Source organism: Tenrec ecaudatus, chromosome 7 (assembly GCF_050624435.1).
Source record: "Tenrec ecaudatus isolate mTenEca1 chromosome 7, mTenEca1.hap1, whole genome shotgun sequence".
Classification (NCBI taxonomy): Eukaryota; Metazoa; Chordata; class Mammalia; order Afrosoricida; family Tenrecidae; genus Tenrec; species Tenrec ecaudatus.
The window spans coordinates 149,197,361-149,210,409 of record NC_134536.1 but is presented as its reverse complement, the minus strand read 5'-3'; the positions used below and the strand labels follow the sequence as shown (position 1 = coordinate 149,210,409).

General features: G+C 48.4%; 1 protein-coding gene across 5 annotated transcripts in view; it reads left to right on the top strand.

Moving 5' to 3' along the window:
• The window catches only part of RREB1 (ras responsive element binding protein 1), a 156,958-nt gene that overhangs the window by 99,690 nt on the left and 44,219 nt on the right, over positions 1 to 13,049 (top strand). For all 5 annotated transcript variants that reach the window (XM_075555244.1, XM_075555246.1, XM_075555241.1 and 2 more), the window contains exon 7: positions 12,493 to 12,637. In XM_075555244.1, the coding sequence (XP_075411359.1) occupies positions 12,493 to 12,637 (145 nt within the window). The remainder of the gene's footprint in view (positions 1 to 12,492; positions 12,638 to 13,049) is intronic.

Below are 13,049 nucleotides of genomic sequence, written 5' to 3'. Positions count from 1 at the left end.
TCCAGCCTGGTCAGTCTGCAAGTGTTGGTCTATCTGGAACCAGGAGGGATAATGCAGAAGCCCTGGAGCTGGGAGCCTAGGAACAAGCAGAACTAGTGGTCCAGCCAGAACTCCAGCCCCGAGGCCTGGGCTAAGAGGCAAGCTTTGTGAGCTGAAGGCAGTAGAGACACACGCGTGGAAGTGGTTGTGAATGAATAACGAATGTGAGACTGATTCACAGTACACCCTACTTTGAATTAAGATTCACTTAACTTTTAATAAGGAGTCACCCAGAGCAGGACAAAGGGATAACGACTCACAAAGTAACTGAAAGCTGGCAGCTTTAAGTCCCCTCAGACATTTCCGAAGGAAGGAAGGAAGGCCTGGTGATCCCCTCTCGGAAAATCTGCCCCTGGAAGCCGGGTGGAGCATCGCTGTGCTCTGACACACATGGAATTGCCATCGGTTGGAATCTTCTCCCGGAAGCAGCTGGTGATGGCTTGGTAACTGGCAGTAAAACATGTACGTCTCTTAACCCACAGCCAACAGAGCTCTCCCGTCACCCCAACAGGGATAGCAGCACTCTGCTTCTAGGCTGTGTCTCCCTAAATTGGCAGGGAAGAGGAGCTTTTGGAAAACAGTGCCTCCATGTAAGAAGTGGTCTTTGGTAAACGCTCCCTCTTTGCCCCAGAGCAAAGGAGTGTGTAGGAATGAACTTACACGTCAGGACGAAAATTGCAGTTTCACTTTGCCTTTGTCCCCGTTGGCTTGTCACGGCTGCCTTATTAGCCGGGTGGGGGCGGTGGCTAGCACGCGGTGGGGTCTTTTCCCGGTGGCGCTCCACCCGAGTCCTTGGGAGCCGGCTGGCAGAATCATTCCCACGGAGACCTGGAGGCGTGGGGAACATCCGAGTTTTGCAGCCCCATGCTAGGGTGACTTCTAGACTTTTCGGAGAGTGCTGACTCTTGGGTTAGTGCAGCTACTAACACCCATCATCAACCCTCCCTACACACCCTGGTACAGCTGGCGTGACCTGCCTCCTGGATAAGCATGACTGACCTAGAACAACAGCAGAATTACTAGAAGGTGCCTTTGAGCTCATAGGTGGGGCCACCGAGAAGTTGGGTACCTTGCCAGCCCCTCCTTCATCTCAGTCCTCCTCTTCACCCCCACCAGCCTACTCTGGACTGGACTGAAATTACCGGAAGGCCACTCAACAGCTAGCTCCCCACCCTACAACCTCCCTCCTAAACATTTGTTATGAAAACACCAGCCAGCGCTCTCTGGATTCTTACTTTCCTCTTAGCAGATACGTAGGCCGCCGACCCCGTGATTGATTCCTCATGTCTTCTTCTTCCCTCTCTGGTTGTGACGAGACTGAGTTGGAAAAGAAAAATGAGCGCCAGGTGGAGATGGGGATGAGTTTGTGAAAGCCTGGGTGAGCCTGCTGGGTGGAGGACCCCAAGCATTGCTGGGTCCCACCTCTGGGCAGCAGGTGCCCTGTGCCCTGAAGGAAGAGCCTTTCTCGTTGCCCTGCGACATGCTGGGGACAGACAGGGCTGCTCCGCAGTGAGGAAAGGCTTTCGGAGAACTGAGACTCCCTTCACGTGCTAATCCGGTGGGAAGACCTGGAATGTGTTCACACCGACCAGGGGCGTAGCTGCTATGGGTGACTCCCTGCTTTGGGTCTCCTTCACATTTTTTGGAAATTTCCCAAAGTGTTTTGCACCCAAATTAATTTGAAGAATGAAACATTCTGGCTTGTTTTGTTATGTAAACTTGATGAGGGATCGCTGGTATGTGGGAGCTGCGTCCAGGAGAGGTTTTGTGCTTGCATCCAGAAGAATGTTGGCAGCTCCATCAGCTGCTTAACCAAACCCAGGTCCAGTGGGAAGAAAGAACTTCACCGCTGTGCCCCCCGTGGGCTCAGGCCGGCATCAGTCTCCTGCATAGGGCCTGGAGGGGGACAGGTCCCACCTTGGAGGCTCTTGACTGACCCCTCGGCAGGGACATGAGAATATGCCCTTGCAACCAGTTCCCAGGTACTGCTGACAGTGTTGCTTGGAGGAACAGTGAGGAAATCTGTGCCCTCTGAGCGTGGCAGCACCACCCGCACTTTAGAGACGTGGGACCTGGCGTCTGCATTGCCCAGTTTTCATAGCCGGGATGATGATGGCTGCTGTCAGGTCGCCCTCCACACCCCCCACCGGCCACACACACAGAGCAGAAACAAAGGCCGACTCAAGAGGCGGTGGGTGATTTTCAGAAGTAGATGCCCACATTGGACTTCGGTTTACCTTAACCATGCTGACTTCTCAGAGCAGGCCACTGCTATAATATTTAAGAAACCCACCCAAGTCCAGTGTTTTTCATGCCTAAGAACTGTCAGTAAAAAGAAAAATTCCACATTTGGAGTTTATAATGGGGCTGATCCAGGAGGTGAGAAGGCTATGTCTGGAAAAAAAAAAAAAAGGTATCTTCCCTCCATTGTATTCCTTCCTGGCATTCAGTCTAGTTCAAGGTGCAGTTGATGCCACTCTGATAGCATTCAGTGTTCTCATGAGGGCCCACCATAGGTCGGAGGGATCCTTTAAAACTTTAGAATATAAATGATTAAATTTCTAGGAAAATTACTTGAAATCAAAAAATTAACTTCCATCCTCAATCAAAGTAGTCTATCAGATTCAGATTTTTAACACTTTCCTAGTTAAAAAGGAAAAAAAGAAAAAGTGACTTTTTGTTCATTAGGTGGTGCCCTGGTTACCCACCAGCAGCCTCTCTGTGGAAGCAAGAAGGGGCTTTCAACCCCTGTGAACAGTTCCAGTCTTGGAAACCCACAGAACGGGTCGCTCTGAGTCTGCATTGACTCGGTGGCAGTGGATTTTTGTTGTTGCTCATTACTGTGAAAACTTCTCAAGTGTTATAAATATGGGACTGAAGGGATGTCTCTTGATTCCTGAGAGTTTCTGGTAAAACTCCTCCCTTAGATCCGTGTGTGGCAAAATGTCAACTGTTGAAAGTAGCGTGTCTCCAAAGGAAAATTCTAGGATTATAGGTAAAAGCCAGACACATTATTTGCCTTTACTCTCAACTTCTGTCTGCTATGACTGGTGTTTTTTTTTCCAGAATGAGCGCAGGTGGATCGCGGTAAGAGGGAGTTTGTGTGTGCACGCGCTCAGTGCTCCTTGCTTGGGTGTATTTGGTTAATGGCCTGTAAAAGGTACTCAGATGAATGCCTCATAAGAGAAGTGTAAGAGGTCTGGGAACTAGACTGCTTTTGTCAGGCTGATCATGATACGCGCAGTGTAATAGATGGTTTGCAAGTACAAGTCAGTCAGAAAACTATTGCTACAAAATAAAGCCTTAAAAGGTGACACTCTTGTTACTCAGCATATCCTCTGTCTAGGACTATATGCTTCTGAAGGGGGTGTTTCCTTTCTCTAGTCCTTCCCCAGGGATTCTGCGCTCTTGAATTTTCTTTTTAAAAAAAGCATTTTATTAGGGGCTCGTAGAATTCTGATCACAATCCCTACATATATCCATTGTGTCAAGCACATATGTACATTTGGAACCCACTGAGCCCCAAGATGGTGCACTTGAAATCACAAATACTGAGGCTCGTGGTCACACAGGCTGTTGTGCTTCTTCCGCTTGTTTATCTTCAAGCTTGATGCTTGTCAGCTAGATGGCCGCTTGTTTATCTTCAAGCCTTTAAGACCCCAGACACTATATATTTTGATAGCCGGACACCATCAGCTTTCTTCACCACATTTGATCATGCACACGTTTGTCTTCAGCGATCGTACCAGGAAAGTGGCCACCCACTGATTTGATTTTTAGTTCTTTGATGTCTGCTAACTGGTCCCTTCCGCACCTCGTGGTCAGACAGGCTGGTTGCACTCTTGAATTTCCACCTAGTCCAAACAGCATTGTTGGCCTTTTCAAGGGGTCCATTTGGAATTCCCTTTGAGCTTGGGGAACAAAATGAAGTGTGAAGGAGCAAGATCAGGGCTGTAGGGTGATGGGTTAAGTTTTCCCGACAGAATTCTAATAGGATAGCCCCCACTCCTCTGGGAGCATAGGCAGGTAGGTATATTGACATGATGGGGAACAAAATTTTCCGCACAACTCTCCTGGGCTTTTTTCTCATCAATGCAATTTTCCGTTTTCTTAAAACGTCATCATTATGAGCCCTGGTGATTCACCTGTCTATCAAGATGACCCCTTTGGAATCTCAAAAAACACAGTCCCCCTCCATACCTTCTGAGCTGACCTCACTGTCTTGAATAGACCTGGCCCTGCAGATCCCCTCAGAAACAACTCTTCTGACTGGACCTTGCTCCTATTAGCAAGTTCACAACATCCCTCTGTCAGTTGGATCCATAAAATCATTTCAATAAGCTTCTTTCTTGAAAATAGACAGAAAGAGCAGCTCTTTGAGCTTGTTCATCTTTGTGCAACTATAACGCATTGGGAACCCACTGAGCCCCAAACTTGCTGAGACCAAGATGGTGCACTTGAAATTGCAACTACAGAGGCGTGTGATGTCGCATCGATGATAGTAATTCTATGGTCCTCTCCCGTATTGTTGGACTTCCGCTGTAATGGCTTCATTCCTCAAAGCTGCTGGGCTTCCCTGTCATGGGTCATCTTTGAGCATTTCTCAACTTCATTTGATGCATCTAGCACCTGTTGTTTCCTGTGGGGCAGCATCCTCCTACACTTGTGTGAGGGCTCAGTAATTGAGGGAGATGTCTGCTTGCTTATGGTTTAACATTTGACATTAGCCCCGATCAGAGGACCTGTTTGTCCCATGGCACAAAAGGTACCCTGTTCTTTGAAGGCACCCTGATTGTAATGGTTATGCGTTGGGCTGCAGTCCACAAGGTCAGCAGTTCCAAACCACAGCTGCTCTGAGGGAGAAAGACGAGCCTTTACACTCTTGTAGAGAGAGCTGTCGTCTCAGGAACGCACGGGGCAGTTGTACCTGCCCCATCGGGTCCGGGGTGGGTGGGGTTGGGAATGAATCCATGTCAGGGAGCATTTGAGTCACACATCTAAGACAGATGTGTTCTGGAAAAGAACCTTCACTGACTGATTACAGCTATGTTCAAGTGTGCTTATCCTTGAACCTTATTAATTTGGGGGATTTAAAAAAATATTTTATTGGGGCTTATACAACTCTTATCATAGTCCGTACATACATGAATTGTGTAAAGCACATTTGCACATTCGTTGCCCGCATCATTCTCAAAACATTAGCTCTCCACTTACTCCCTTGGTATCACCTGAATTTTCCCCCTCCCTCCCACTCCCCTCCCTCATGAACCCTTGATAATTTATAAATTACTATTATTTTGTCATATCTTACACTGTCTGACATCTCCCCTTACCCACTTTTCTGTTGTTCCTCCCCCAGGGAGGAGGTTATATGTAGATTCCATTAATCGGTTTCCCCTTTCCGCCTCACCCTCTGGTATTGCCACTCTCACCAATGGTCCTGAAGGGATCATCCGCCCTGGATTCCCTGTGTTTCCAGTTCATATTTGTACCAGTGTACATCCTCTGGTCTTGCCAGATTTGTAAGGTAGAATTGGGATCATGATAGTCGGGGGGTGGGGGGATGGGGGAAGCATTAGGGACTAGAACAAAGTTGTATGTTTTATCATTCCTGCATTGCACCCTGACTGGCTCTTCTCCCCACGACTCTTCTGTAAGGGGATGTCCAGTTGCCTACAGATGGGTCTTGGATCCACAGTCTACACTCCCCCTCATTCACAATGATGAGATTTTTTTGATCTTTAATGACTAATCCCTTCGAGACTTCATGATCACACAGGCTGATGTGCTTCTTTCATGTGGGCTTTGTTGCTTCTGAGCTAGATGGCCGCTTGTTTACCTTCAAGCCTTTAATACTCCAGATCCTTTATCTTTTGATAGCCGGGCACCATCAGCTTTCTTTACCACTTTTGCTGATGCACCCATTTGTCTTCAGCGATTGTATCTGGGAGGTGAGCACACAATGATATGATTTTTTGTTCTTTGATGCTTGATAACTGATCCCTTCGGCACCTCATGATCACACAGGCTGGTGTACTTCTTCCATGTGGGCTTTGTTGATTCTCACCTAGAGATGACCGCTTGTTTACCTTCAAGTCTTTAAGACCCTAGACGCTGTACTTTTGATAGCCAGGCTCCATCAACTTTCTTCACCACATTTGTTTATGCGCTTGCTTTGTCTTCAGTGATTGTTCCAGGAAGGTGGACGTCATGGAATGCCAGTTTAATACAACAAAGTATTCTTACATTGAGGGAACACTTGAGTGGAGGCCCAGTGTCCATCTGCTACTTTATTACTGAACCTATAAATATATGCACACAGATCTATTTCCTCATCCTCATATATATTTACATATGTACAAACCTTTATTTAGATCTCTATAAATGCCCTTTGCCGCCTAGCTCTTTACTCTCTTTCCTTTGACTTTCCTCTTGTCCCATTATCATGTTCAGCCTTCATTTGGGTTTCAGTAATTCTTCTTTGTTACATTACCCTTGATCAAGCCCTACCAGGCCTCCTGCACCCTCTTCACCACTGATTTGGATCACTTGTTGTTCCCTTGTCCCTGGGTTTGTTACCACCACTTCCTTTCCCCCCACCTCCCCCTCTCCCATGTCACCCCGGAACTGTTGGTCCCTTTGTTTTCTCCTCTAGATTGGTCATCCAGCCTATCTTATTTAGACAGGCCTGCGGAGACAATAACATGCACAAACACAAGACAGAATAAAACCAAACAACAAAAAGCCCAATGTGGGGGAAAAACACAACGCAACAATAAAAAAGAAAAGCCTGTAGTTAGTTCAAGGGCTGTTTGTTGGCCTTTAGGAGTGTTTTCCAGTCGAGTCCGATGGGGCACCAAGCCCTGGCCCCAAAGTCTATTTTTGTATTCCCTGGGGACTTTGTTGCTTTGTTCCCCTTGCTGTTCTGTTGCGCGCCCTTAGCGTTTTGCCTCGGTGTGGTGGGGTCAGATCAGGCGGAATTCCCACACTGTCTCCAGTGTTGTCCCCTGTAGGGCTATGGGTCTCTGAGGGTTGGCGTGTCTCATAGTGGCGCTGGCCATATGGTCTTCTCTGGACTGTCTGATCTGAGCGGGAATCTCGTTCTCAAGGCTTGGCGGGCCAATATGTGCTCCACTCTCTCTTCCTCCCCCTTCATTTGCTCCCGTGTGCTCTGACAGACATGTCCCTCTGCTGGAGCTACAGCGTCATTGCTGCCCTCTGAAGTAAATTCTTCTGGGGGGAGAGGCAGGTGTCCACGTAGTTGGGTTTAGAACCGGCCCCTAACTTACTTGTTTTCCAAGTCCTTTGGCAGTCACTCAGGGACTGGTGCAGGGAACCAGAAGCAGAAGTACTGGAACTTGGACGAAGGGGACGAGATAAGTAAATACACGGAGGCGATCATTTCAGGCACTGTGCTCGGTGTCTTAACCAAAGTAAAACCAGATAGTGGATTTGAGAGCACTGAATTATAGGATGTGGTCCCTGAAGGAAAGCTTCCAGGAGGGGGTGCTTGAACCCAACTGTCAGTGGCTAGGAGCCAGCTGTCATGGGAAGGTCAGAGGCAGTGGATACCATCCCACAGCGGCAGCAAGACACTAGGTTTCCTGCAGCCAAGAGGTGGATGAGTTTGGGAAGCCTTCATAGAACTTGCGGTTCATTACCATAGGAGCCTGCTCGAAGTTGTGGCAGAGCCACCTACAACGAAAGAAAATGTTGCTCATTCCCGCACCATCTTCCTAATTGTCACTCAAGTACTTGTCCTGTAGTTTGAGTGCTTACCATTTGGGTAGGCTCGACGGGTTTTCCCCTGGCTGGCTGCAGGAGTAGAGCCTTTGCCGTCTGTCTGTGGCTGGAAGCTCCACTGATAGCCATCCACCCTGGGTTACCTAGCTGGGTTGGGAAATCCTGGGAGCATAGCTTGCAGCCTCACAGTAACATGTTAGCCACCACAGTATGACAAACAGACAGGTGGGGACCGGGTTTACAAATAACCCTTCATGAAATGTGGAACACAGAACAGAACTAGTTGGTATGTGGGCTGGGAGCAAAGGGCACAGGGCTTGGCTACCACTCTGCAGCCAGCCAATCCATGGAGCCTGGATGTCCTCATGCTTGTTCGTGCTAGTTCCATCACACTCCGTCCCCACTGAGTTTGCAGTTCATTGAAATCCTCATGACATCTTCATTCCAGTTGCTAGTAAGCCATGGGTTCTCCATCCTGCATAGGAGCAGTGAACGTCCCTCCACTTTCCAACTGGTCCAGATGAGCGAGCCTTAAAGTGCGTGTGTGCGTTGTGATGACACAGTACAGAAACCTGGAACCCTCATTGACGACACAGAAGTGGATAGGAATCTTTGTAAACACAACGTTTTGTTGTGTTGTTCATAGGGTCATAATAAGTCACAGCTGACTAAGCAGCAACAGACAACAATGGAATTTGCACAATGGAGAGAGCGGCGAGGTTAGGAATGCCCTGTATCATTCAACAGACTCGAGAGCAGAGCTTTTGGAGGAAGCTGCTGAGAATGAAGGATTTAGGACAATTAAAGTGGGTTTTTTAAATTTTTAAGTGGTAATCATGAACTATTTGAAGAGCTGCCTGAAAGAGAAAGTTGGACTGATCTTCTGTTGAAGTCCAACATTTGAAGTCCGTGGAAATCTAGGACATGGACTTGTTGACTGAGTCCCCGGAAGAGCACTTTTCTTATTTGAAGCCAGTGAACATGGAAACCTCGTGGTATTCCAAGTATTTGAGGGTAACTACAGGGCCATCTTTCAGTGTGCTATGGAGGACATCTCTGTGCTGAGGAGGAAATTGGATAGCTTCTCAGGCCACTCCCAGTTCTGAGGTACATCATGAGTTTTTGGTTCTGTGGTGCATGGCACATACTGTGGTAGGGGGGTATCCCTTGCCATAAAAGCGGAGAGAAACAATCCTGAACCATCTCAGAAGAGCAATAGAATTGCCGTAGCAAACCCTCTCTCATTTGGCCATACTCTGAGATGCAGGAGCCCCCACTGGCTCATCCTGGTGCTCAGCCCACTTCTTGTGAGTGTTGGAAGAGGAAATGTGGTCATTTCGGCTACTGGACACCAGGGAAGAGAGAAGGGATTGGTGTGAGGGGAACTCAGGCAGACTCACAGAGCATGCCCAGCTTCAAGAGTGACTGCATCTTCTAGGCCCGGCCACTCTATTGTGGACTGAATTGGGTTCATAAGTAAGTTCGTTCAGCAGGTTAGTTCCTCCCTGTGTTTTAGCAAACACCCAGAGGTTTAGCCCCTAGATTAGAGAGCTACTTGTACTAAGAGCCTGGAGCCTCCAGCTGGGCTCAGTCGGGGAACTGGAGTAGGTTGACATGTTCAGCAACTTTGTATTTTACAAAGACATTGCTTCGACCTCGTTCGTTCATTCGTTCGTTTTCTCTCTCGCTCTCTTGCAGTACGGAGCCAGCCTAAATTCTGAAGACTAGAACAGACCCTTGAGGGGGGACCCAAAGGGTCCCTGTGCTCACGCCCCTGACTGGTGACCTTTGTTTTCCCGTTGAAAGTCGGTTACAGTAAAAGTTGGCACGAACTGGTCAGCTGTCCGGCACAGTTGCTCATATACCTACAGAGAGGAGGTGCTCCGGTTCAGTGAAACTCTAATCCCAGCCTGTGATCCAAGCAGGGTCCACTGACGTGACTTGTGCAGCAGTTGGCTGTAGGGGGAAGAGTGTGCATTGTGGAGTCAGCAAACCGGGTTCTTTCAGAAAGGGCTGCGTCTTCTCGGCATCTCATGCCACCTAGTAGCTGTGACGCCTGGGCAGGCCAGTCTCTGGGCCTCAGTTGCCTCTCCTGCCCTTTTCCTCCTTTGCTTTGGTAAAACCACTCCTCATAACCTCCAAGGACTGAAATCAGGAGAGCGCCCTTTTGTGTTTCCATAAGCAGTAGTTTAGGGACGGATTCCAGCACAACATGAAACGTCCTAGGGAGTTGTTTACAAATAGCAGTTGCTAATTTCTAAAATTCTCATAGGCTCTTGTAGCAGCCTTACGTTTCACAATACAAAACGGCATTATGAAAATGGTGCGGGATTCTTCCTGAGAAGTTTTAAGTGATCTCTTGACAGGGTGTGCTTCGTTTTTGTTTATTCATTATTTTGAATGTGGCTGACAATTTTGAGACCAGCTCAAAACCACGTGTCACTCTACAGGAGGAAGACGAGTTTGTCTTCCCATCTCAGAAACCCACAGGGACAGTCTTGCCCTGTCCTGTTGGGTTGAGATGAGTCAGAATCGGCTCAACAGCAGTGACTCCGGTTGGCGGTGTTACCATGGACGCTGGGTTGCACAAGTGATTGTGATTGGCTGCTGACTAAGGCTGGTGGTTTGATCCTTCCCATCGACTCTGCAGAAGGCCTGGGGAGCTGCTTTTCTCTCCCGCACAGCAAAGAAAGCCTGTGGGGTGATTCGACCTTCCATGTAACGTGTGGGGCTGCCCCCAACCGGGCCAGCTGTGCAGCCATGAACAATCGCGATCAACATACTTGCTCAGCTTTCAGATAGGAGAAAATAAATGTTTCCGAAACTAGGTCATGCTATCCATAGATTAATACATTTCCCAAGAAACACGCAGCCCTTTCCCCCCCAAAGCTGATACTAAGGTCCACCTTCACCAGTGTCTTAGGAAGGTTGGAAGTACTTACCAGCGTGGTTATCTCCGCTAACTTTCTCAGGCTTTGTGTCCAAGAACCAAGCAACAACCTAGACAAGGAATGATTTGGATGTAGGCCTGGCTGTCTGTGATTACTATCCATGTCTACTCCCGATGATTCCCCTTAAAGCGAACAAAAACCACCCCGAGCCCCCTTTCTTGCCTCCTGTTTCTCAAAGGTTGGGCGCAATGCAGCAGTTGTGTTATTTCACTAGGAGGGTTGTATTTATTTGTGTGTAAGGAGCCTTGGTGGCATAGTGGTTACGCGTTGGGCTGTGTGCCACAGGGTCAGCAGTTTGAAACCACCAGCAGCTCCTTGGGAGAAAGGCTAGACTTTCTACTCCTGTCAACAGTTAAAGTCTTAGAAATCCACAGGTGAGTCACTGAGTCAGCACTGGCTCGATGGCAGTAAGTTTGGAGCTTGGTTGGGGGTTACACTGAGGGCTCATTTGTGTGGCCACTTTCTAGCGTCTAGATCAGAACCGAAGATGTGGCGATCACCAGCACGAAATGTCCATAAGCTCCGACAAACGCCTAGTGTTAACAGAGTGGAGGTTTTGTGTGGCAGTGCGAGTGGATAGCAGCCACGTCATTGAATGATTGTCCTGAGCAGCCGATGGTTCAGGAACCTTTTCTTCCTCAGCTGATTTCCCAGGTCCTCTGAAGAAAGAACAGTCGAAAGTGAGCCAACTTCCCTCTAACCAAAAGGGTGGTGGGTTGGGTTATGAAAACTGCTAAGTTTCTCTTTCCCCAGAAAGTCTCAGGTGCACCAGTCCTGCAGAGTGGGGATGTGTACAAGACCACAGCTGCATCTGGCACAGTTCAACACACAGAGTGATGGTGGCAGTGACTTCATAGGAAAGCCAGACCCCTTAGACGTCACGCAGTGGGGAGATGGAGCCTGGCGAGTGTTTTGGAATGTCATCCTTTTTCCCCCTGTAGATCTTGAGACCTTGTGTTGAGGTGTTTGTTTTACAATTTGATTGAATCATTTCAGTCAGGCCATTTAGAGGTTCCTTTTTTTAGAACATGCTGCATCCACATGCTCTACGGTGCTTCTGGCGCCTGTGTGTTCCTTGATAGCAAAATTGCAGCCTGTGATTCACGCATCACATTGTCAACGCTTCACTGGGGATCTATACATGTACAAATCGACCTAGTACTACAGACACTATGGAAAGACTTTCAGGGCAGCAGCGCTGCCATCAGCACTTCTCAGATGTGACACCTCCCCCCACCCACCTCCAACTTTGCCCTGAATGCCAGGCGAGAGAGAACACATACCGGAAGGTTGAGGTGAAATTCCGGAGCAAGTACAGACTATTGCTTGGCCTATGAAGCAGCGCACCAGCTTTGGTCCCTGGGAAGTGTTCTTCCTATGGAATAGCGCTATGGTGAAAGAGTGTGTTTGCTCAAGTAAATAGCAGAGGCCACCAGATGACTTGGTTTCCTGCCATCAACGTCAGTTAAGTTTATGAATATCTTCCACAGACAGCAAGGCATTGAGCAATGCTTGTGGACCACACTTACAAGAACTTTGGAAGCTCCAAAAGATTATACTGTTTTAAAAGAAAGGGGTAACTGTATGAATTGGATCCTGTATCTCCTAATGAGTTGAAGAGAAATTGAGTGTCAGTGCCTAAACAGAAAATATTTTAAAATGTGAAAGAGAAAGAGACGAAAACTACTTAACTGATGTTTTTTTTTATTTTGCACTAAAACGCATTGTGTGTGTATTTGTGCATGTGTGTTCTTCGCAGACATATGAAGATCCACGAGAAGGACCCCAATGGCACCACAGCCACAGCCCCCCCCTCCCCCTTGAAACGCAGGCGGCTGACCTCCAAGAGGAAGCTGAGTCACGACGCCGAGTCTGAGAAGGAAGACCTCGCGCCTGCCAAAAAGGTCCGTCTGCTCCAAGGACCAGCAAGCCTTGTCATAAGATGTTTGGCAGAATTACCTCTGACCTTTTGTAGGCTGCGGCCTTTGCAAAACGTACCCCCCAAGCCTTCCCCCACCTTTCCCTTTGCGAGGTGACCACAGAACGTCTGAGTGTGTGCCTCCTTGGCGGGCCCACTTCTCTGAGCTGCTCGCTGGCCAAGTGAAGCGCTTCAGCACTGTGCCATGCTTTTTAAGGAGCCTCTCTGACTAGAACGTAAGCCTCATAAGAGCCGCCAGCTCCGTCGTCCCTGTTTCTGTACCACCAGAGCCTGGCACCGGTGGCCATTGAGGCAGTACCAACTCCTCCTCACCCCCGACCCCCCAAATGCGTGTCAGAGTAGGAAAGTGTGCTCCAGAGGGGCTTCGGTGGCTGGTT